Source organism: Emys orbicularis, chromosome 2, assembly GCF_028017835.1.
Source record: "Emys orbicularis isolate rEmyOrb1 chromosome 2, rEmyOrb1.hap1, whole genome shotgun sequence".
NCBI lineage: Eukaryota > Metazoa > Chordata > Testudines > Emydidae > Emys > Emys orbicularis.
In genome coordinates this window covers 287141913-287165847 of record NC_088684.1, presented here as the reverse complement: position 1 = coordinate 287165847, position 23935 = coordinate 287141913, and the positions used below count along the sequence as shown (strand labels likewise).

At 40.5% G+C, this 23935-nt stretch overlaps 1 protein-coding gene across 2 annotated transcripts in view; it reads left to right on the top strand.

Moving 5' to 3' along the window:
- Positions 1–23935, top strand: part of CTDSPL (CTD small phosphatase like) — a 115120-nt gene that overhangs the window by 77971 nt on the left and 13214 nt on the right. Inside the window, exons 3-5 of one of the 2 annotated variants that reach the window (XM_065398259.1) lie at positions 3041–3073; positions 15122–15223; positions 18376–18432. In XM_065398259.1, coding sequence (XP_065254331.1) covers positions 3041–3073; positions 15122–15223; positions 18376–18432 — 192 coding nt within the window. The remainder of the gene's footprint in view (positions 1–3040; positions 3074–15121; positions 15224–18375; positions 18433–23935) is intronic. The other variant, XM_065398260.1, reaches the window with a different exon arrangement.

Genomic DNA, 23935 nt, shown 5'->3' with positions numbered 1-23935 from the left:
CCTTGACTCTGTCAGTATAAGTCATGTCTTCTAATCCTTTAATCATTCCTGTGGCTCTTCTCTGAACTCTCTCCAATTTATCAACATCCTTCTGGAATTATGGACACCACAACTGAAGACTGTACTCCTGCAGAAGTGGCACCAGTGCCAAATATAGAGATCAAATAACTTCTCTACTCCTACTCGAGATTTCCTGTTTATGCATCCAAGGATCACATTAGTCCTTCTAGCAACAGCATTTTACTAGGAGCTCATGTTCAGCTGACTTATCCACCTTGACCCTCAAATCTTTTTTTAGAATCACTGCTTTCTATAATAGTTCCCCATCCTGTAACTACAACCTGCATTCTTTGTTTCTACATTTACACTTAATCATATTAAAATGCATATGGTTTGCTTGCACCCAGTTTACCAAACAATCCAGATTGCTCTGAATCAGCGACTTCTCTTCATTATACTCCCCCAATTTTGTGTCCTCTATAAACTTTATCAGTGATGATTTGATGTTTTCTTCCAGGTCATAGATAAAAATGTTAGATATGTGCTGATTCCTCAAGGCAAGCATACACATACACCCTCAAAGCCCTGGGCTGAGGATGAATACTGTCAGATACAAGGTCTCATGTCAGAGGAAGATTAACAGACTATGAAGATGGTCATAATGAAAAACAAGTGGTGTCATAAACAAAAATTCAATTCTTATTGGAGCCTATTAGGAATTGTGATCTAATACACAGGCATGCTTAAGTGATGCACAGTTCACATAATACACAATTGGTATACCCTCTGCACCTCAACAATCTCATTAATTGGCAGAGTTCTTTCTCCAATTGTACATTCTCTGCTTCGATCGGTGACGACTGCAGCAAATCAGATTTTTTTTTTCCAGGGCTTTTCCTGATTCAGATCAGGGAATGGAAAAGAAGTGGAACACAATGATTCACTGAGGTCTCAGAGCACTGCTTATTCAATGGATAACAGACCTATTCTTGTGACAGTCAACATATCTGATAGAGTTTTAAGAATAACTATGAAGAACATGATCAGCTCCATGCCCAAGAGAAATTCTCCTGTGCTGGGCGGAGCAACGTTTCTTATCTCTATGTGCACTGCTCACCAAGGAGATGGAACCCCAAGATTTACATGGCAGAAGTCAGTTTAGCAAAGTTGTGGTTGCACCCAGAAATATCTTAATCAGCATGAGTCTATTTGTTGGGCTGGTGATTGATCTCTTTGCATCTGGAACCAGTAAATAAAGTACTCTGCAGTCTGGACCCAGTGAGGTCTTCGTGCAAAGCTGGGTAGGGTTCATGCTATAGGTCTTTCCATGCCTTTCACTGCTTCCCAGGATTATACAAAAAATAGGAGCTAGAGTGTGGTTATGATTCTGTTTTGTACATCTGGCTGAAGAAGCTATGGCTCTCAGAATTGATTAACCTAGCACTGGCTTTTGGGATGTCTCTGTCTCAGAGGGGAGGATCTGCTATTGTGAGACCAATCCTCTATCTTGGCCCAGACAGATTTAAAATGAATACTTGGATGAAGTAATTACTGTTCTCAAGGATCCCAAAACAGAAGTCAAGAAATAGAACTTATTCTACTGGCTGATGCAAAGTTCATAGTTTTAACTACCACGTTCAACCGGTGAAACATAGCCTTGAGTTCCCCTAGTATGACTTTATTGTGACGTATAAGAGTGCCCAAGCAAAAAGGTCAAATGTGTGTAGTATAATGTTCTCAACATGTTAAAAGCAAGGAAGTTTTGTACACAGCTTCCAACATTAAATGCATCTTCGGGGCATCAACCTTATTCCAACCCTGCACAGTCATAGAGGACAACCTTGGAACCTCATTCTGCTCCTTACAGCATTACCCAGATTGAACCCCGGAAGTAAGTGGTACTTCCTACCAACTAGGGTAGGCCTCCCAAAGGCTTACATATTCAATCAGATGAGTTATTTGAAATCGAGAGCTTTCTCTGAGATCTAGTATTGTACTTTTAATTAAGACAGGTAGTCCTCAGAACTGCCATGGCATTCAAGAAATATTCCTCCTTCGGTTAGGCATTGTAGTCCAGTCCTTAGGAGCACTGACAATTTCAGGACAAAGTAGTCATGTCTCCTGTAATTGAGATCTGCTAGAAGGCCTACTTCACCAAACTCTGCATATTGGTCATTATGCCATTTCCTTCTTTTAGCAGAAGTATTCTCCATGCCTTAATGCCCAAGGGATGATAGAAGAAATATTTATATATAATCTATTTCATTTTGGATGTCCATATTTAAACGACAATCCTGCTTCCCACCCTGGATGCACATTGCTACGAAAATGGCATTGTAACCAATCTGTGGACCTTAGGGCAAAGAAGAATAGGAAAATTTTTATTTATGCTACCTGAAAATTTCCTTTCTTCAAGCAATCGGGTCCACACATATCAGGATCAATCTGGAAACAGATGGCTCATCTAGAATAGAGATGGAAATTGACACCCAAGATTGTAGGTTTGTGAGGTGGAATTTACCATGCTCTGCAGTAGGAGAAATTCTTTTTCCTTAAACTATATTTAACATAAGCTGTAATTTAGGAAAGTAGTTTTGAATGAACCTGGTTCTGAAAGTCACCTCAACTGGAGGGAAATTCAGGAGGTAGGGCATTCCACTGCTGCCAGTGACTGACAAGACTGGTTCTGCCCAGTAGCTTTAATCAGACTGGTGTACTCATTGTAACTAATCTGTGGACTTTATTACTTGAAGAAAGGAAATCTTGAAGTGAACATGGATACGTTTTCCTACTTCCTCTTATTAATTAAAGCACGGGATTTATCAGTTTATGGTCTAAAAAAATCACTAATACTGTGTTATACTAACCAATCATTTTAGCAGCTAAAATGCAAGGACCTGTTTGATTATTTTTTGTTGCATTCTTGAATACTTGGAGCCTTTTTGTTAAAAATGTTTGAGTGCCAAATTTAATGTCTCAGATCTTTCTGTTCCATCCTTTCAAAAGCCCTTACAATGATATTTTTTTTCTTTTCCCCCAGGGTGACCAGATGCAGGTCATTCCCATACCAAGTGTATGTATTTTTATCCCTTTTATTTTAATAATTTTCATAGTTTTTTGCTTTGGTTCATTTTATATTATGTTGGACTTGACTGGATCTGCTCTGTGTTGCATGTTATAAGACTTTTGTTTTCTAATCTGTAAGGTTGTATAAAGTCGTGAGGTAAATTACCTTCAATGTGCCTATAAGGTATACAGATAAAACTAATTAATAGGAACAAAAGGACAGTCCAGCTTTGTAAAGCTGTCATCTGCATTTATCCATCATGTAACTTAACTCTGATTTTTGTCACTTTGAAAATGTATAAAGAGGTACTCAAAAGCCAATATGCTGAAGTTATTTAACAGTCATATTGGGGACAAAAGGCAACTCACTGGTACTAAATGGGCAGGGATATGACTCAACAAATCCTGCATCTTGGCAGGGGCTTAAACTACATGACCCTTGTGGTCCCTTCTAACCCTATGATTCTATGAACTTTACTTCTTCTATTTCCACATGCCCCAATTATTTAAGCTCGTCTGTTGGAGATTAGAACCTGTAAAATGAGGCTTTAGTTTTCTTGGTGCAAGCTACTCAAGAGTATTACAGCAACCCCAATCATGCTACTGTAGTTGTTTAAGATGGTGGTTTTGTTATGAATCATAGTTTTCTGGGCTTAGTAGGTCTGTTTGTCACCTGGTTCAAACTTGGAATACAAGTTGTCAGGTTGGAGTTATTCAAAACCAAATAAAAACATTTGACACTCTTTGACCTAGGGATTTTAAAAGTTGTTTGGACTTAAGCTTTTTTGCCAAAGAATTAATAATTCTTAGACTGCTTTTAATATGGACTTGGGGTTTTTTTTTAATGATTTTTAAATTGCAGATATACTTTTCAGCACTGTATGTGCCAATACTCCTTCACCATTTCAGTACCTTATTGAGATTTGCCACAGCAAAGTTCTTAAAGCAATGTCAATGCAAGTCTGTGGGGGCACTGATATATTCCCCCTCCTGCAGGTGTCCTAAATCTCTGAAGATCGGACTATTTCCCTGACGATTCCCCTATTTTTCTTTTATACTCCAGCTCCTTAAGGCCCAACATTGAAACCAATGTCTCTTTGGACCCCATTAATGCTGCAGCTTAATAGTGTCGAGATTAGTATTTCAGCCACACAGATCTCTTCTCTTAATCACCATCTTTTCTTGGAGCTGAAAAATTGTTGGAAATTATACTTGTTCCAGGACTGTTGCTTCCTATTTTATAGTCCCGGACCAGTGCCAAAAAAGCATTGCCCTGAAGGACCAGTGACGGTTTTAAAACTTGATATCTCTCAGATCATCAGGGCTAGAAGCAAAAGGTGTATATCACTAGAAACCTGAAAATATCAACTTTTAGTGGTGTGCAACATTCACTACTAGATTACTATCTTGCTTTCCCATCCCTTCCAACTTCAGTTCTCATCATTTTAGCAGCACTGACAACCACTAGAGCTAGAAACCAGTGCTGTAGCTGTCTTACCATGTCAAAGCATGGCACCCAGCTGTAAATGGAATAAAGCATTAACAATTTAAGATGAGATTTTACTATTAGTAAAATATAACCACAACACTGCAAATGACAGAGGAATGCAATAAAGCTTGGCTGTTAACTGCGGCTATGAACTCATTCAGTACACTCATTCCAAATATAAACATCTTAACAGAAACAGCAAACCCTTTTTATAAGAAATTAGACATCCGAGACTTGTTAAACTGTGCACTATCAGTATTCTACAACTGTTTGTATTTACCTGTTAAGAAGAATATCCTTGTAAGTCTATACAAGTATTACTCAGAAATTTCAAAGCTATATTCTCCAAATTTTAAAGAAATAGCAGAATTAAATGGTGAATTTGATGCTCAGCGTGGATGGTGCTCAGTAAGTGAGGCAACTGTTCAATATTCTCATTGTTTAGGTATGTGGCATGCTTCTTGCACTGCACAGCACCTAACCACTGTTCTGAAGGAAGAACTTTTTCTTTATTAATAGGGTTTTCTATGAGATTCCCTCTTATAGTATCAGAGTTCTCAAACATTAGCTACAACTAATCAGGAAAGAGATCTTGGAGTCATCGTGGATAGTTCTCTGAAGACGTCCACGCAGTGTGCAGTGGCAGTCAAAAAAGCAAACAGGATGTTAGGAATAATTAAAAAAGGGATAGAGAATAAGATGGAGAATATCTTATTGCCCTTATATAAATCCATGGTACGCCCACATCTTGAATACTGCATACAGATGTGGTCTCCTCATCTCAAAAAAGATATACTGGACTAGAAAAGGTTCAGAGAAGGGCAACTAAAATGATTAGGGGTTTGGAACGAGTCCCATATGAGGAGAGATTAAAGAGGCGCTAGGACTTTTCAGCTTGGAAAAGAGGAGACTAAGGAGGGATATGATAGAGGTATATAAAATGAGTGGTGTGGAGAAAGTGAATAAGGAAAAGTTATTTACTTGTTCCCATAATATAAGAACTAGGGGCCACCAAATGAAATTAATGGGCAGCAGGTTTAAAACAAATAAAAGGAAGTTCTTCTTCACACAGCGCACAGTCTGTGGAACTCCTTGCCTGTGGAGGTTGTGAAGGCTAGTACTATAACAGGGTTTAAAAGAGAACTAGATAAATTCATGGAGGTTAAGTCCATTAACGGCTATTAGCCAGGATGGGTAAGGAATGGTGTCCCTAGCCTCTGTTTGTCAGAGGGTGGAGATGGATGGTAGGAGAGAGATCTCTTGATCATTACCTGTTAGGTCATTTCCTCTGGGGCACCTGGCATTGGCCACTGTCGGCAGACAGGATACTGGGCTGGATGGACCTTTGGTCTGACCCAGTATGGCCATTCTTATGTTCTTAACATTACTGAACTTATCTTCACAATATCCCAGTATGGTGGGAAAGTATCGGTATATGGTCATGTAAATAAAGACTGAATCATAATACCTACATATAAAGGGTCAGGGTTAAGGTTTTTTATGCCCCCCTTTCTACTCTTAATGCACCATCCATCCTGAGCACTGAAATCCTGAGGTTCATTCTATAAAGTATGTAAGCATCTGCTTTAAGACCCATTGAAGTCAGTGAGTCTTAAGCACATGCTTAAATGCTTGCCGAATTGGGGCCTGAATTCGGATTTAGCTGCTTTAATTCGAATTAACGCTTGACCCGTCCACACAACGAAGCCATTTAATTCGAATTAAAGAGCCCTTTAATTCGATTTCTGTACTCCTCGACGAGAGGAGTAGCATCAAAATCGGTATTGTTAATCCGAATTAAGGTTAGTGTGGCCGCAATTCGATGTTATTGGCAATTCAATGTTATTGGCTACCCACAATGCAACGCTCTGGAAATCGATGCTACTACGGTAGCTTGGACGCACACCACCGAATTAATGGTGCCTAGTGTGGCCGAATACATTCGAATTTATAAAATCGGTTTCCTAAATTCGAATTATATAAATTCGGATTAATCCCGTAGTGTAGACATACCCTTAGTAATAAAGCAGAATCATAGTGGTTTCAGCAGTTGGCTGTAGTCTCCTTTGAGTGAAAGCACAGGTGAATATACAGCACTGGTTATGTAGTTGTTTAAGACTTCAAATTACTGTATCCATTTCTTTCATTCACTCAGAATCCCAGTATTATTTAGAAAGTGAGTGGCACAGAAAATCATATTCCCAATCCCCGTGTAAGTGAAATCTTATGCACAGAGCATCTGACTTTCACTTCTGTCTTTACTCGTTTTTTTCTTTACTTTTGGCTAATTGCATGCTTTATAACTTCTGAGGGGGGGGGGAACATTTTGGTTTGTTTACAGGTTTGTTGGAACTGACTGCATACATTTCAGCAGAAATTGGTTTCATTGGCAGTGAGCTAAATACAAGTTTGAAGTCACTTTTAAAATCTCATTTATTGTTTGTATCCTGTGTTCACACATGGTGTTTAACTGCACTAAAAAGACTACTCACCATGCTGCTGCTGTGCATGCCCAAGCAGTAAAGTGCAGGGAGAATGAACAGGAAAGAGACACTTTACCATAGATCAGATAGAAGTGTAGATAGAAATGTAGAACTGGAAGGGGCCTCCAGTCCAGTCCCTTGCACTCAAGACAGGACTACACAATAACTAGGCCATTGCTGAAAGGTGTTTGTCTGACCTGTTCTTAAAAACCTCCAATGATGGAGATTCCACAATCTCCCCAGGCAATTCATTTCAATGCTTAACTACCCTGACAGGAAGATTTTTCCAATGTCCAACCTAAACCTCCCTTGCTGTGGTTTAAGCCCATTGCTTCTTGTCCTATCCTCAGAGGTTAACAAGAACAATTTTTCACCCTCCTTCTTATAACAACCTTCCATGTACTTAAAAACTATTATAAGAATGGCCATACTGGGTCAGACCGATAGTCCATCTAGCCCAGAATCCTGTCTTCTGACAGTGGCCAGTGCCAGGTGCTTCAGCGGCAATGAACAGAGCAGGGAACCATCAAGTGAGCCATCCCCTGTCATCCATTCCCAGCTTCTGGCAAACAAAGGCTAGGGACATTCAGAGCATGGTGTTGCATCACTGCCCATACCGCCTAATGGCCATTGGTGGACTGAACCTCCATGAACTTATCTAGTTCTTTTTTTAACCATGTTATACTTTTGACCTTCACAACATCCCCAGGCAAAGAGTTCCACAGGTTGACTGTGCATTGTGTGAAGAAGTACTTCCTTTTGTTTGTTTAAATATGGTGCATATTAATTTCATTTGGTGACCCCTGGTTCATGTGTTATGTGAAGGGGTAAATAACACTTTCTTATTTACTTTCTCCACACCAGTCATGATTTTATAGACCTCTATCATATCCCCCCTTAGTTGGCTCTTTTACAAGCTGAAAATTGTCTTTTTAATCTCTCCTCATACAGAAGCTGGTCCATACCCCTAATCATTGTATTGCCCTTCTCTGTACCTTTTCCAATTCCAATACATCTTTTTTGAGATCGGGTGACAAGATCTGCACAAGATGTGGGTGTACCAGGGATTTATATAGAGCAGGGGTTCTCAAACTTCATTGCACCGTGACTCCCTTCTGACAACAAAAATGACTACACAATCCCAAGAGAGGGGACGGAAGCCTGAGCCCTCCCAAGCCACACCACCCCGGGCAGGGGGGCCAAAGCCAAAACCAAGCCCCATCACCCAAGGCTGAAGCCCTTGGGCTTCGGCCCCAGGCCGTGGGGCTTGAGCTTTGGCCTGGGACCATGGGGCTCGGGCTTCGGCCCTGGGCTCCAGCAAGTCTAATGCCAGCCCTGGCGACCCCATTACAATGGGATCATGACCCACTTCGGGGTCCCGTCCCACAGTTTGAGAACTGCTGATGTAGAGGCATTATGATATTTTCTTTCTTATCTATCCCTTTCCTAATGATTCCCAACATGGTTAGCTTTTTTGACTTCTGCTACACATTGAGTGGATGTTTTCAGAAAACTATCCACAATGACTCCAAGATCTTTCGTATCATGTCCCCCCTCAGTCTTCTCTTCACCGGACTAAACAAACCCAATTTTTTCAATCTTTCCTCCTAGGTCATGTTTTCATTTTTGTTGCTCTCCTCTGGACTGTCTCCAATTTGTCCACATCTTTCCTGAAATGTGAAGCCCAGAACTGAACACAGTACTCCCACTGAGGCCTTATCAGTGCAGAATAGAGTGAAAGGATTACTTCTAGTGTCTTACTTACAACACTTAGCATTAACAAGATGTGAATTCTATTGAATTTCACTTTTAACCTTGTCATTTTGTGGAGGCTTAGTTGTTGCTTTATATAGTGAATTCCTGAAAAATGGTTGCTTGCCATTTGTTGACACTTCAAACAGAAAACCAGAATTCCTGCTTACTCTGTCAAAGAATGTAGTATTTCTTCAACTCACTTGAGACACTTTTGATCGATCATTGCTTTTTGAAGGCTGTCATGCTAATTAACAGCATGGAAACCTGAGATGAATGCATAAGCCCTGAACGGTGACTAGTTTAATAACTTCTAAAGACACAATGTCTACTGTAATATGCATAAAGTTTTCATCTTGATTGAACAAAAGGCTCAGCAAGTACTTGTGGTGCTTGTATTTAAAAAGTCAACATTTGATCCACAGTGTCCACACAGTGATGTCTGAGACCCAGTTATTTTTCTACTTTGTTCTAGGGAAATACTGCAGTATTTCAGATATTGCTGTGTAGTAAGTGTGAATCACTGTTGATTTATTAATGGTGACCACTGTTTGTTACACTTTCTAATTACTAAAAAGCTTGATTTAAAAAAAAAAAGATAAAGAGCTTGAGATCTGATTTTAATCACCATAAATATTTTACCTTCATTGACTAACTATGATGAAATATCTACTAATTATGACTTTTCTAGGCAATTTCTCCAGTGTCTTCATTTAGATCTATTGGAATGGATTTAAAAATTGATACTACAGAAATTAACGTTCCCTATTCCTTGATATAAGCTTTGCTACAATTGGGTAGAAAGTGCTCCAGTTAGAAGGCTTGGATGTCAGCATAAATGAGTTACTGTCAGATATACACATCTCTTACATTCCTTAAACCACCTAGGTGTCACCCTTACACTAAATTCCTACTTAAGATATTTAGTTTTCATATGAATTGTGAAACCTTTCCCTTCATAATTCATATTTTCCATGCCCCTTCAGATCTGCAGGAGAGAAAAGCCTTCACATGCTAGATGTCAGCACAGAAATGGCATTGCATGTGAAGAACTAATGAACTAGGAACCAAAAGCCAGTTGCTTGTTTCATCTGATCTTCAGACATGCAAACTATTGAGAATGTTTGGTGTTTAGCATGGGGTCCCTTTAGGTATTCTACTTTTCAGGCAGGATCAGATTAATTATGCCTTGTGGCAGGGACCTAAATGGCAAGTCCTAGGACCCTGTCTGAGAATGCAACACTTTTGTTGAGTCACCATTCACTCAGATGCTGGAACTCTGAAGATATAGAATATCTACTGCTGCATCATACTAGCAAGTTGGTTCCAATTAACATCAACCAGGGAACAGGAGAGGCCGGAGTCTTTCTCTGAAGAGGAAACTAGGGGCTGAGACAGAGGGGATCCTTCAAGGAAAACCCTAGATAAAGGCAAACTTTGGGAAAGCTTAGTCTCAGATTTGTGTGTAGCGTTTCTTGCGTTAAGGCAAAACTCCAGGTAGCAGGAGACAGGAGATTTCTGGATGTTAACCAGGTATGTGAATATACTGAATGGAGAGAGAAGGATGGAGATGCACTTGTTCCCTTCATAACTGCTGCTTAGTGAAAGCAAAGCTTCAAATGGAGAGAGAAGGGAATACAATACTACTTGGCCCAGAGTCAAAGGCAGTTAGCCTCTTTCAGTCTAAGGCCCTTGAGTCCTGTAATATTTTCAGAGATGTTCATTCCCTTCCTGGTTTTGGTTTGATCAGCTGCCAGGGAACAGTTATTGGTTCTGTGTGATAATGCATATTGTACAGCTAGTCTTGTCCTGAATTTTTTTTATCATGCCATTAATGCGCCATACATAGCAATGTCAGTCTTTGTAACAATCCCTGGTTTGTTTTTAGTCTGCAGTAGTTACCTCGGCTGTTCCAAATTCCACCTGAATAATATATTCATTCAGTACTACTCATTACTAAGGGTCAGGGAATGCTATTAGCATATATTTTTCCTAAGATATTTAATTTTGAAAAAAACGGTCACAGTGCATTCTTTTCATGACTTTTTTTTTTTTGGTGGTACTCTATAGATAGAGCTATCTATCTATCTACCTTTAAAAAAAAATTAGATCCTGTTTCATGTATAATGGAACACTTGATGGTGGCATCATGTCATTTATATCTTAATGGTGCTTTTGGATCCTTTACACTGTTAGTAAAAACACTCTTCATGTAGCAGAAGAAATTGCTATGTAGTTAATGTTACCATGTAACCTCGTAATCAAGGTTGTTACAAGGAGGAGGGAGAAAAATTGTTGTTCTTAACCGCTGAGGATAGGACAAGAAGCAATGGGCTCAAATTGCAGCAAGGGAGGTTTTGGTTGGACATCAGGAAAAACTTCCTAACTGTCAGGGTGATTAAGCACTGGAATAAATTGCCTAGGGAGGTTGTGGAATCTCCATCATTGGAGATTTTTAAGAGCAGGTTAGACAAACTCCTGTCCGGGATAGTCTAGATAATAGTCCTGCCATGAGTGCAGGGGACTGGACTAGATGTGACCTCTCTAGGTCCCTTCCAGTCCTATGATGATGCACTTTGAACTGCTTATACACATAGGGCTACTGTTAAATGAAAAAAATATACTAACATTCCTTAAAATGAAAAAAGTACTACCTTGAGAGGCAGGATGGTCTTGTAGCTAAGATACTGAATCTCTGTGCCTCATTTTCTCATCTGTAAAATGGGGATAATACTTTTCCCCTCCCTGTCTTGTCTATTTAGATTGTAAGCTGTTTGGAGTAAGGACTGTCATTCTGTGTTTGTACAGTGCCTAGTAATCTTGGGCCCTGGTTTAGCCTCTGGGTGTTTCTGTAATACAAATAATAAATATATCCCCAGCAGTAAAGCAACTTTTTACTATACACTTAACTGACCTCCTTGTGTTTGGGTATTGTCAAATCCGATGTATAACATCTAGTCTGACAGCCCGCACGCTGTGCAGGCCTTATCAACTGCAATACAATGCTTTATCTTGGTTTCACTCAGCACTAATCTAAGTATCAAATAGAATTAAAAAGAAAATAAGAGATTAGTAGACGATTAAGTGGTTTTTAATTTTGATATATCAAGAAACTGTCACTGACTTCCATAGAATCAGAGTTAGATCAACACTGAGCACTTTTGAAAATCCTACCCAGGATACATAAAGTAGCTGAAGATTGTCATATTATTTAAATCTGAAAAGTATTTCTTTTAAGAACACTTAGTTAATGAATTAAAACTAAAATTTACTGGGGAGAATTTGCACAAATTTTTACAAATTTGGGCTTCTTACAGAGGTTGCACTTAAGTGTTTGACTTCATGACTTAAAATTGCATAGCCTAGCTTGGGAATTATTTTTCATTTGTCCATTGGTAAAGTCAATATGGGCTCTTTGTGAGCTTGGGAACCTTTTTCCTACATATATGAGAAATGCTCTGATAGAAATAAAATGTGGTAAGAAAATAGAATTTTTTTCATATTTCTAATTGATGGTTATAAACAATATTTTAAAAATTATGGAAAATATTTTGCCACACTCCGGCAAACACCAGAAATAAAGCAATGATTGTTACAGAATACTCTACTCTTTTTATTATAGTGCACACAGATGTAATCTCATTCAGATAGCCATCCTACTCTGGTGTGTAATATGGTGACTTCACAGGTCTCTGAGGCTACCTCCATAAACGACTATTTTTATTAAGATTAACCTAAAGTCCCATTATTTACTTAGTATTGCCAGAGAGCTTTGGATCCCTAGTAATAGACCAGAATCTGATTGTGCTAGGTGCTGTACCAACATGAACAAAAAGACTGTCCCTGTCCCATAAACTTACAATCTAGATAGACGAAGTACACCTCTACCCCGATATAACGCGGTCCTCGGGAGACAAAAAATCTCACTGCGTTATAGGTGAGACTGCGTTATATCAAACTTGCTTTGGCCCCCCCTGTTCCTTGTTCCCTGACCGCCCCCTCCAGAGACCCCCGTCCCTAATCACCCCCAGGACCCCACCCCCTACCCAACCCCCCTGTCCCCTGACTGCTCCGACCCCTATCCACCCGCGCCCTCTGACAGCACTCACTGGCAGCGGCGGGAAGCGGAGCAGCCCGGCCCCAGCCCACTCCGCCACCTCCCAGCCACGGCACTATGCTTCCCGCTGCCAGTGAGTGCAGGGAGGTTGGGGAAAGGATGGCCCCCCGCACTCACCTGCAACGGGAAGCGGAGCAACGCGGCCCCAGCCTGCTCTGCTTTCCTTGCCCTGGCCCCAGCCGTGTCGCTGGGGGGCGGCTGGGGAAAGATCCTGCACTCACCTGCCCGGCGGGAAGTGGAGCGCCACGGCTGGGAGCTGGCAGAGTAGAGCCGGCTGGGTGAATGTGGAGGGCGTCCTTTCCCCAATCTCCCCGCATTCACCGGCGGCGGGAAGCGGAGCAGCCCGACCCCAGCCAGCTCCACTCCGCCAGCTCCCAGCCGTGGCGCTCCACTTCCTGCCGGGCAGGTGAGTGCAGGACCTTTCCCCAGCCGCCCCCCAGCGACACGGCTGGGGCCGGGGCAAGGAAAGCGGAGTGGGCTGGGGCCGCGTTGGTCCGCTTCCCGCCGCAGGTGAGTGCAGAGAGGTTGGGGAAAGGACACCCCCCATACTCGCCTGCGGCGGGAAGCGGAGCGCTGCAGCTGGGAGCTGGCGGAGTGGAGCGGGCTGGGGCCGGGCTGCTCTGCTTCCGCTGCTGCTGGGGGAGGCGGGGGGATCCCTTGCTCAAGCCCCCTCCCCCGAGCGACACGGCTGGGGCCGGGGCGAGGGAAGCAGAGCGGGCTGCTCCCGGCCCCCCGCTAATCCCCCGGGCCACTCTGGGACTGCGGGGCCCCCAAAAGTGCCCTCCCACAGCTCCTGCCCCCCAGACCCTGTGGGGGGGAGCCCCTGACAGCCCTCAAGATCCTCTGCCTCTTATCGAATCCCCCGGCCTAGCCTGGCACCCTTAACATGCTGCTCAGAGCAGCGTGTCAGAGCTTTATCGCCTTGTATGCGAACCCGCCTTATATCGGGTCGCGTTATATTGGGGTAGAGGTGTATATGCAAAAGGAGAGGAAAGTTAAAACACTGGGGTTGGTGGCATCCCCCCTACCCCCATCCTATTGTGATTTCAGTATTGTTTTTAACCCCCTACCCATGGGCTTTAACCCATTAAAATATTTAATTTCCTATCCATATTGAACATCTCCGCACTTTATACCCAACCCCAATTTTCCCTCCCTTTCAGAACTAACCCATTCATTTAAACATTAAAGACGCCCTTACGAGTGTGGCAGCGTAGCAGTATCTCAGCTTCTTTAAGCATCCAAAAGATGCATCCTCCCCTTCCAGTTCCTTCATAGTGCTGCTGTGGTAAATGATGACACCTGGTACCAAAGTCAAAGAAGAATACAACGAATGTTGCAACTCAGGATGCTAGGTCAGGCAGTGGGCCCAAAAACTGTGCCCACTCTACCTTCTCCTCACCCAGCTGAAGTCTGTGTTCCCCAAGATATTGCACCATTTATAGACTGCTGCAGGAGGAAGTTTGTGGAGCTCCCCATTATATTTTGAGTCCCACCTTTGTAATGGGTACTGGCTATAACAGAGCTAAGTTTGATGGAACTTTCATGTACTGCATTTTTATTCTTGTGATTCTGAACATGTAATCCATGCAAAAGCATTAAATTCAACACTTGACTAGAAATAGTTCAGAGCCCCGTTCTGGAAATGACCATCACTGTAATCTCATTTGACTTCAGAATTGGGGCTTGCCATTCAGTTACTTCATATCAGTGTGCATTGTGGCAAATGGAAGCATTAATTTATGTAAGTTTCACAGTCATCCTTGCATGCTGTGGCCAGAAGTTTATTCTTCCAGTTGCTGCTTTGGACTCTGAAATGGAGAGCAAGATGAAACTTCAGCTGTCTAGCCCATATTCTGAGGCATGAGAAAGCAGGTCAGTAAAGGTGAGTCTTACTAATTGTGTCCCGTTTCTACCACTGACTTTAGCTACCAAAATTGTTTTGCTACGTTCATCTATATTGCTTAAATTCATCTCCAAAGCATTTGTTACTCATTCAAGAAATAAAAATACAGAAAGCAGTTTGTGCATTGCACGAGAGCTTTCATTTCCAGCTGTGTATTGTAAACTGGCAGGAAAAAACCTATTCAACCTTATGACTTGTACATATGTGACTTCCTGTTGCTAACTGCTAGTGAGTAGTGCTGGGAGTGTGCACCTCTGGTTAATGTGCAGAAATTTACATTTTTCATTGTGCTGTTTTTTTTTCTTTAGCCACCAGCTAAATACCTCCTGCCAGAACTGACAGTATTGGACTATGGGAAGAAATGTGTGGTCATCGATTTAGATGAAACATTAGTACACAGTTCATTTAAGGTAAATATACTCTCAAGTGGTCTTTGCTACTTGATCATATGAATGTTAGTGAACATGATATAGACAGTAATTTTCTTAATATATTAACTAGTTTTACAAGCCACCCATGAATGTTCTGGTAATTGGATCATTTTCTTGATTCAATATAGACCTCTCTTCATAGAAAAAAGGTGCCCTGTTAGACCATTTCCTTATAGGGTGGTGGTGTTTTTTTGTCTGTTTCCTTCCCCTCCCCCCCAACAGATAGACCTTTTCAGTCATCTCCATCACTATGCATTGTTGCAAAAAAGTTTTCAAAGTTAGTTTGTCATTCCGGATAAACCTGTTGTGTAATCTCTCTCTCTCTCCAGAGACGACAAATACACTGCCTCCTTTGGGAGCTGTTCCATCGTCCAGTTCCTACAATTATTTTCCTGTTTTTTGGTTGTGGTGGGGGACAAGGAGGATAGAATGACCAATGATAAAGTAATGACTACTTCTTGTTGCAACAGAAAGGCCTGTCTCTAGGGAAATAAGACATTAACTGAATGATCACTCAGTCCTGTCACTTCAGTAGCTAAATATTCCAGCAGGGTTCAGTATTTAACATATGTAGAACTTGCTGTCCTGAAAAACTAACTTTCATTTTCTGAAATGTAAATTCTGCTGCAGTTGAGTCTAGAAATCATAGCTGTGGAAAATGGAATTTCATGGCCTCTGTATGCTAGGTGGGTGTATAATTCTGCTAGAAGAGATTGTGAATATTACATTAATAAATCCTTGGTGCCAGTAAGAACTGTGTTCTGTGCCAGAAAAGATTGCTCCCAATATCATGGGGTTAAGTAAATAAGTTTGTCACCACCTCTACTCTAGTCAGCATATTACGTATTCAGCCTCCATTACAGGAAGGTGGGTGGTGTATGGCTATTGCTGGTGAGTCAGTCATTTTGAAGCAGAATTTTGAAGAGCTTTAAAAATTTCTGTCCTGGAGTGTGTGTGTTGTTCAGGTAGGATGTAGCATTAGAACAGGAGCAGTGACCGTTTCAAATTGGCTCAGAAATGAGATCATCCTTCATGTTCTGCAAATCTGAGGCATTATAAAACATCTTGCTTTATAGGAAGATCTTTAAGCACCACTAGTATGTTTCCTTACCAGGAGCAAGTGCCAGTAACTTTGTAGTACTTCTAATTTTGGTTATACTATATTTTTCATTACAAACATAAATCTTTTATTTTAATCCTAGTAAATATTCAGTTGCCAGACACTTGATGTTGTAAACCATAGTTCATTAGTGGTCTGAATCTGGAAACAATTTTTCTTGGTTGACTTTAAAAAGACCTTATATGGATATATGGTTATGCATACACTCATACAAAGTCAGGCTGAAATTGTAGGATTGTATAGATTTATAAACTGTTACAGACTTCAGTGCCAAATCCCTGACTTTTGTAGTCACTCCTGAAGTTATACTTGGGAATTTTCTTAGTGTTCTATCAAGGTAGAAGCTCATTTGGGCTCTTGAGGGAAAAAATACTCATTTTTTGTAAAGCTATTAAATTATTTACAGAGGGAGGCCAAAATAGCAAGGGGGGGGGGGGGCGCGGAATGAAGAATATTCAAGAAAGGATGCACGGCATCCACAAAAGTAGCAGGAAATCAGTATCAATCCACAATGTAAAAACCAGTGTTAACCGAATGCTCCCTAAATTGTGAGTTCTGTGGTTCCTTAGTGAAAATAAAATGTATCTCTCTTCAGGTTATTCTAGTCAATTAATTTAAAATCATTTGAAAGAGTGTATCATCTCCTCAACAATTGACATCACCAAAATCCCTTGTCCAGAGCAGAGGTTTGCACATACTGAAAAGGTTTTGTGCTCCCTTGCATTCATTTTCAGAGTTGACAATGGGAGTCTGTAAGGGGAAAACCAAATGCTAAAGTAAATGACTGTAGTTATTCTGTAGCTGGCACTCTTTCCAGTGCATCTCAGTGGTACTGGTGAGCTTTGTGCTGCCTTTCATCTGAGATGAGGCCCTTGCCTGCTGCTGGTCACTAAAGAGCTCGTGATAATTTTCACAAGGGTTGAGTTAACAATTTCTGTATGTTCAAGCCAGCTACCTGTTTGAATAATTGAATTCCAACTACTTAAATTCCTCCTGCAGTTTCCTTTAGTTGTGGTATTCTTCACTAAAATGCTCTATGGCAGTGTGCTCTGTTTCACAAATACACCGCTACCTTGATATAACGCGACCCGATATAACACGAATTCAATAGAACGCGGTAAAGCAGTGCTCCGGGGCGGGGGGGCGGGACTGCACACTCTGGTGGATCAAAGCAAGTTCGATATAACGCGGTTTCACCTATAACGCAGTAAGATTTTTTGGCTCCCGAGGACAGCGTTATATCGAGGTAGAGGTGTATTCTACCCCAGGGGTTGGCTGCTTTTAAGTGGGGAGGTTGTGTGTGTGATAGCATAAAAATATGTTGAGGCCCTCCAATATGAAAGACATTACATAAAAGGCATTAATATACTTTAAAAATACATAACAGTAATTTTGCAATGAAATAGCTGCAGGTGCTTGTGTTTAGCAGCAACTAGAGAAACTTTTTTTGTGTGTGTGTGCTCCTTTTTGAAGACAGCTTCCTGAGGGAATATTTCTCATTTTCCCTGTTTACTTCCTCAGCATATTTGAGCAGCGTGAACACCTGAAGGATGGGGGAAGGGAAGGGAAGGGTGTTTTAGAATGAGGGGGAGAGCATCATCAGAAATGGTAGTTCAGTAGTGTAATGACAAATCCCCATCATGAGGCAATAGAAACAAATATTAAAATCAAACTATTGAATCCGGGACATACTTTGCATTCTCTCACCATCGTTATGTAAAACAATCCCAGGCCCTATGCAAAATCTGAGTTTAGGCATATTGAAAAATTGCTGTGAAGTGTATTATTCAATCTATGCTCTATGAAGTTTTTACTTTTCAATATCAAAATAGGCAATTTTTCCAGCTTTTTATATTCACTGTGGGGGAGAGATTTCCAAAGGCTCATATTTGGAGTTTTGGTGGAAATTAGGAGCCTGACTGCTGTTGGTGCCTTTGAAAAGCTCCCCCTGTAATGGTATTTACACTTGTTCTTTGAAAATATTATCTTACTTTGTTGTCATTCTTTCTAGCCAATTAGTAATGCTGACTTCATTGTTCCTGTTGAAATTGATGGAACCATACATCAGGTAAGCACTGCTGTTAAATTGGGCTCTATGAATCTATGAACAAATTAGAGTTTAAGGCCAGAAGGGACTTGTATGTCACAGGCCAATATCTTGTGCAGTCTGACCCCTTGATTTTTTGAGTCACTCTTTTCCAGGATGTAGTTCCCCATTCTGTAGGAATGGCCTTATTCTCTGTTCCTAGATGTATAACTTGGCATTTGGCTGAATTAATGCACAATCCAGATCGCTCTGTATGACTGTGTCTCCTCATCTTATTTAATACTCTGCCAATCTTTGTCATCTGCAGATTTTATCAGTAATGATGTTATATTTACTTTGTACTGCATACAGTTGCTCAGTGTTTTGACAAACAGGAACTTAGACATCAAAAATTAGTTAAATATAACTCTTCTGCTTATTTTAAAAGCTAAAAATAATCTGACTTTAAGCACATTATTCAGTAACCAATAATATCCTTAAACTGAAATTTAGCAAGTATTTTGGAATGACTAATTCCAGAGGGAATTGATACCGCCAAACTTTGGCTAAAATAAAAGCTGAATTACTGTGTGCAAAGGATATGTTCTCACTTCTACATAGAATAAAGCAGCTGTCTAGTTTGTCTGTTGCTCACAACACACCTGAAGCTTGTAAGAAGCAGGATTGCAACTCACATTCTTGTTTTATGTGGCATTGCTTTGAGTAAATGTGTGTTATTCTATAATTGCACTAATACAGTTCAGTTATCATAACTCCAGAAAAAAGTCACTTTAAGCCTTTTGGGTGACATACTGCATTATATTGTAGCCCTGGTGTTTTGGACCTTGGTTTCTGCGTGTTGGAATATTTCCTCAATCTTAGTCTTTATTCATCATTTATTACTGTCAGTTCTTAATTTTAAAGGATTGTCAGAGATATGGGAATATTTTAATACAAAAAATAGATGATGATTTTCAGTTATTTGACATAGTTTTACAGTTGCCAAAATGGAGATTTTCATCTTCTCAGGCTGGTTAATGGCCTACCTGATGAGTTGTGTCTAACTGCCAGTGTCCCTCTAACTGCTTCAAAACTCTTTCTAGAATCTTCTCCTCAGGACTTTGGCTAGGTCTACACTACCCGCCTGAATCGGCGGGTAGAAATCGACCTCTCGGGGATCGATTTATGGGACGCGACAATCGATCCCCGAATCGACGCTCTTACTCCACCAGCGAAGGTGGGAGTAAGCGCCGTCGACGGGAAGCCGCAGAGGTCGATTTTGCCACCGTCCCTACAGCGGGGTAAGTCGGCTGCGATACGTAGCTGAATTTGCCTATCTTAAATCGACCCCCCCCTGTAGTGAAGACGTAGCCTTTGATATCAATTTCTGACTCCTCTTGTGGATTCTAAGCTTCTCCAAGCATGAAGTGATCTAACGTCTTATTTACAAACATTGTCTGTCCAGGTAACACCTATTTCTAAGACATTTATCATTCCCTAAAAGCACAGACCAACAGAGTCAGATTATAAATTGAAATTCCATATAAACAAACGTTTTGTAAAAATACTAAACTATGCAAAATAGAATTAAAGATGTATGCCAAGCATTCATGCTTTTATATTCCTTCCTCTCGCCCTTCACCTTTTGTCTGTATTTAGATTTTAAGCTCTTCAAGTCAGGGTTCCTTGTAATCTTCTATGTCTTTCAAGTGTTTAGTCTGTTTAGGATAATATGGACAACATTTTCAAAAGTGACTAGTGATTTTGGGTACCTCCATTTTTGGGACTTCTACTTCAGACATCTTAAGTGAGATTGATTTTCAAAACATGGTGAACATATACTCTCTGAAAATCAGGCCCCTTTAAAGGTATCTCAGATTGGGCATCCAAAAACGGAGGGACTCAGAATCACTAATCACTTTTGAATAATAATAGTCAGTCATAAGTTCATACTTTTGAATAAATAATAGTCATAAGTTTCTCCCTCCAGACAAGTTTCTCCCTCCAGACAAGCTCAAACATTGCAGTTTTTATTAAAACTAGCCTGCACTAGGTACTATAAACTTGGATCCTAATATTCTGATGAATTGAGCCTGCTAATTGGTTAAAATATCTTTTGTTGGTTAGAGTAGGTTATATGCTAGATTGTAAAAATAACTGATTACATTTCTTAGCTGTGTATAATTTAGTTGTGTGTGTATATATAAGTATAATTCAACCTGAAGAGCTCTGTGTAGCTCAAAAGCTCATCTCTTTCACCAGGAGAATTTTTGTTTAATAACAATAAAAGATATTACCTCACCCACCTTGGTCCCAGGATAGTAGAGACAACATGGTTACAACACCACTGCAAGCAGTCTTGAGTAATCAGTTTAGTTATTGCCTGCACAAATATTGTGATGTCACTACTTATCTGAAGACTGTTCAGTAGCCTGTAAAATAAGGTGGTAGTCTTAGTCTGATTCCTAAAATGAAAGTGTATACATTGCGAAAACTATCCACACAATTGTCACCACTTGACACACTTGTTAAACATCTTAGAGGCCAAAGATTAAATGGGCAAAGGACTGAAATATCCTTTAGAATGGTGGTCCCTCCGCCAGCAGTGATTGTATGCCTATTCTGTGGTGGAGAACTTCAGTTCTTAGGATTATTAATCTTTCATCAGCACTACATTCACTTACAAGGGACAGGAGTACGTATATTTATTATTTTCTGATTTTTTTTTTTTTTTTTTTGCGTTGTGATCATGTCCAAAGGCCCATGTAAGGATTAGGATTTCATTGTGCTAGGAGCTGTACAAACACACAGGTAGACACAATGTCTGCCCCAAGAGTATACAATCTAATTTTGAAGCAAGATGTCAGGAGTGAGTGTGATAAACAGTAGGAGGAAACATAGTAGGTTAACAATAAGATCAGAGTCTCATACATTGCACAATTTGATGGCACTATATATGTATGTATTTATAGCCCAAGTTAGCTGTCACGAGCCAGCCACGGGTGTTTAATTGCAGTGTAGACATACCCAAAGTTGCATTTTTGTGCTGTTCTGTAATTTTCTGAAGTGCCCTATCTGAAATACATTGCATGTCTTTCAAATACAACAACTTATCTCTTTCTGATTTTCTTTAAATATCAGTATATAATGTATTAATGTGCATTTGGCTATGAAATACCTTGAATTCTCTTGGAAAGTATAGCAATATAACACATCTAGCAAGCTGTTGTTCTCTTTACATTGTGATCTCCAAGTGACACTCTAAGAGCTTGATTATCCTGTCAGTGGCACAGACCATAGCATGTTTATGGGAACAAATACCTAGGAGTACCACTCCAATCCAAGCAGATGATATACTGGCTAGATAATAGCATGGTCCTTTTCTCTAGTTTCTAGTCACCAAAATTTCTGGCCCTCCAATTGAGAGAGCAAATCAAAGTAATCTTGTGCCCTACCAAATTATTCATCAGAAATCAAGGTCAATGAAACACATTTGTTTGAATTCATTAAGTTTGTTTTGAGGAGATTTATCGAGGCTTGAGATGGGCCCACGCAATACAATAAATCGTTGTTTCTCAACCTTTTCCGTACTGCAACTTTGACATTTTCCATACCAGGACCATCTCTCCCTGTAACTCACTTCCCGTTAAATAGCATGGGAAGGACCAGGTGGTTGTGACACCAAGGTTGAGAAGCCATGCATTAGAAAGTTTAAATTCTAGTGCCCAAGAGCATCAGTAGGGTATACTCATTTGGCTAGTAAAAGGTAGATAACATTTTAAATGAAGTGATTCAGAAGTTTGGAGTTGCTCTTTGGGATGTTCTGTGCACTTGACAATACTGTATGGTAGCTTTTGATAACTTGCTTTATACAGTCTCTATAGAAGAAACTGTTAACAGTGACACAGCCCCATTCCCCCCATATGATGAGTATAAGGATCCTTAGTATAGGTAGTTCTTTGTCCATTATCCAGGTTGCCTTACCTAACTTGATTCATGTCTTACACTTGAATGTTTAGGAGCAAAAAAAGGCAGCCAGCAACAGTTTGATTTGGCCTGGTTTTGGACTGAGTTCTTGTTCCTTACTAGGACTTCGCTCTAAAGTTGCCATACTTTGTAGTGAACAAGGCTATTGGTTGTTCAGTGTTTTAACAGTATATTAATAAAGAAAAAATAATTTTTAGCCAATGAAAATAAGAGAAGTGTTTTGGAAGTTTATTTAGAATACTGTATGTGATTATTTTTTTCAGTGGGGAACAACTTTAAATACAGACTTTCTCTTCGTAAAGGACTGAGTTCCTCAATTATTCTCCTGGAAAAGGTTGTGACCTGGTTCAAGTAATCCAGGATAGGCTGTGTGCAATCTAATTGGCCTATTCTTGATTACTTGCACTGGGAGGCAACCACGACAAAGTGAACCAGATATGTGAAGACTGAAGAATCCACATTATTTCCCCCCTTTCTGTTAATAGGAAATGCATACCCGGTGAAATGAAGATTACCGGTGCTTGAGTTGTCTTGGTCAGAGTGTTCTGCTATTGCATGAAGATTCCAAAATTCTAAAACTAATGTTTTAAAAACCAACTATATGGTCCTATTTCTAACATTACAATAAAGCTTGCTCTTCTGTTTACAAATATTTTATTCTTCAAAATTGACACTTTCATATGACAGAGAAAACGTATCTGTAAATATACTCTAAAACAGTTGCACTTAATTTGGGTTATGCCACCTATAACAGTTCTAAACTAAAAACTGACAAATATATGCAGTATTGTAAGACCTTGCCTAAAGCCTGGAAATACCTTTTAAATGTTAATGTCCAAGAGAAGGTTAATAAAAAGTGATGATATCCCTTTAAACAGTTACCAGAATAGAGTGGTAATTAGCAAAACATGCATCTCAAGAAGTACAGATATGAAAGAAATGTTTTTTCCCCTGCCCTGAAGACAGTATGTAAATCTGAGAGAAAAGCCAGGAGTCAGTCAGTCTAGAGACTTGAACTGAAGACATCATATAACACAGAAAAGCCAAGCCACAAATAAGCATGCAGCATTGAGATTCAAGTCCAGTAACTAACAAAGCAAAGAAAATAATACACTAAATGAGAATGTAAGGAGGCAGAGGAGAAGAGAACTACACTGTCAAATGGAGAAAAGGTTCATGTGAAGTAGACCAAGGGATTTTGTAGTTGAGGATTACCAACACACTTGCAGTTGCTACCAACACCTGATAGGGTTGCCAACTTTCTAATGTCACAAAACCGAATACCCTAGCCCTGCCCCTTCCACGAGACCCCACCCCCCTCACTACATTCCCCCTCCCTCGGTGGCTTGCTCTCCCCCACCCTCTCTCACTTTCACTGGGCTGGGGCAGGCGCTTGGGGTGCAGGAGGGGGTGAGGGCTCCAGCTGGAGGTGCAGGCTCTGAGGTGGGGCTGGGGATGAGGGGTTTGGGGTGCAGGAGGGAGCGAAGGATTCAGAGTGCAGGAGGGGGCTGCGGGTTGAGGCAGGGGGTTGGGGTGCAGGAAGGGGTGAGGGCTCTGG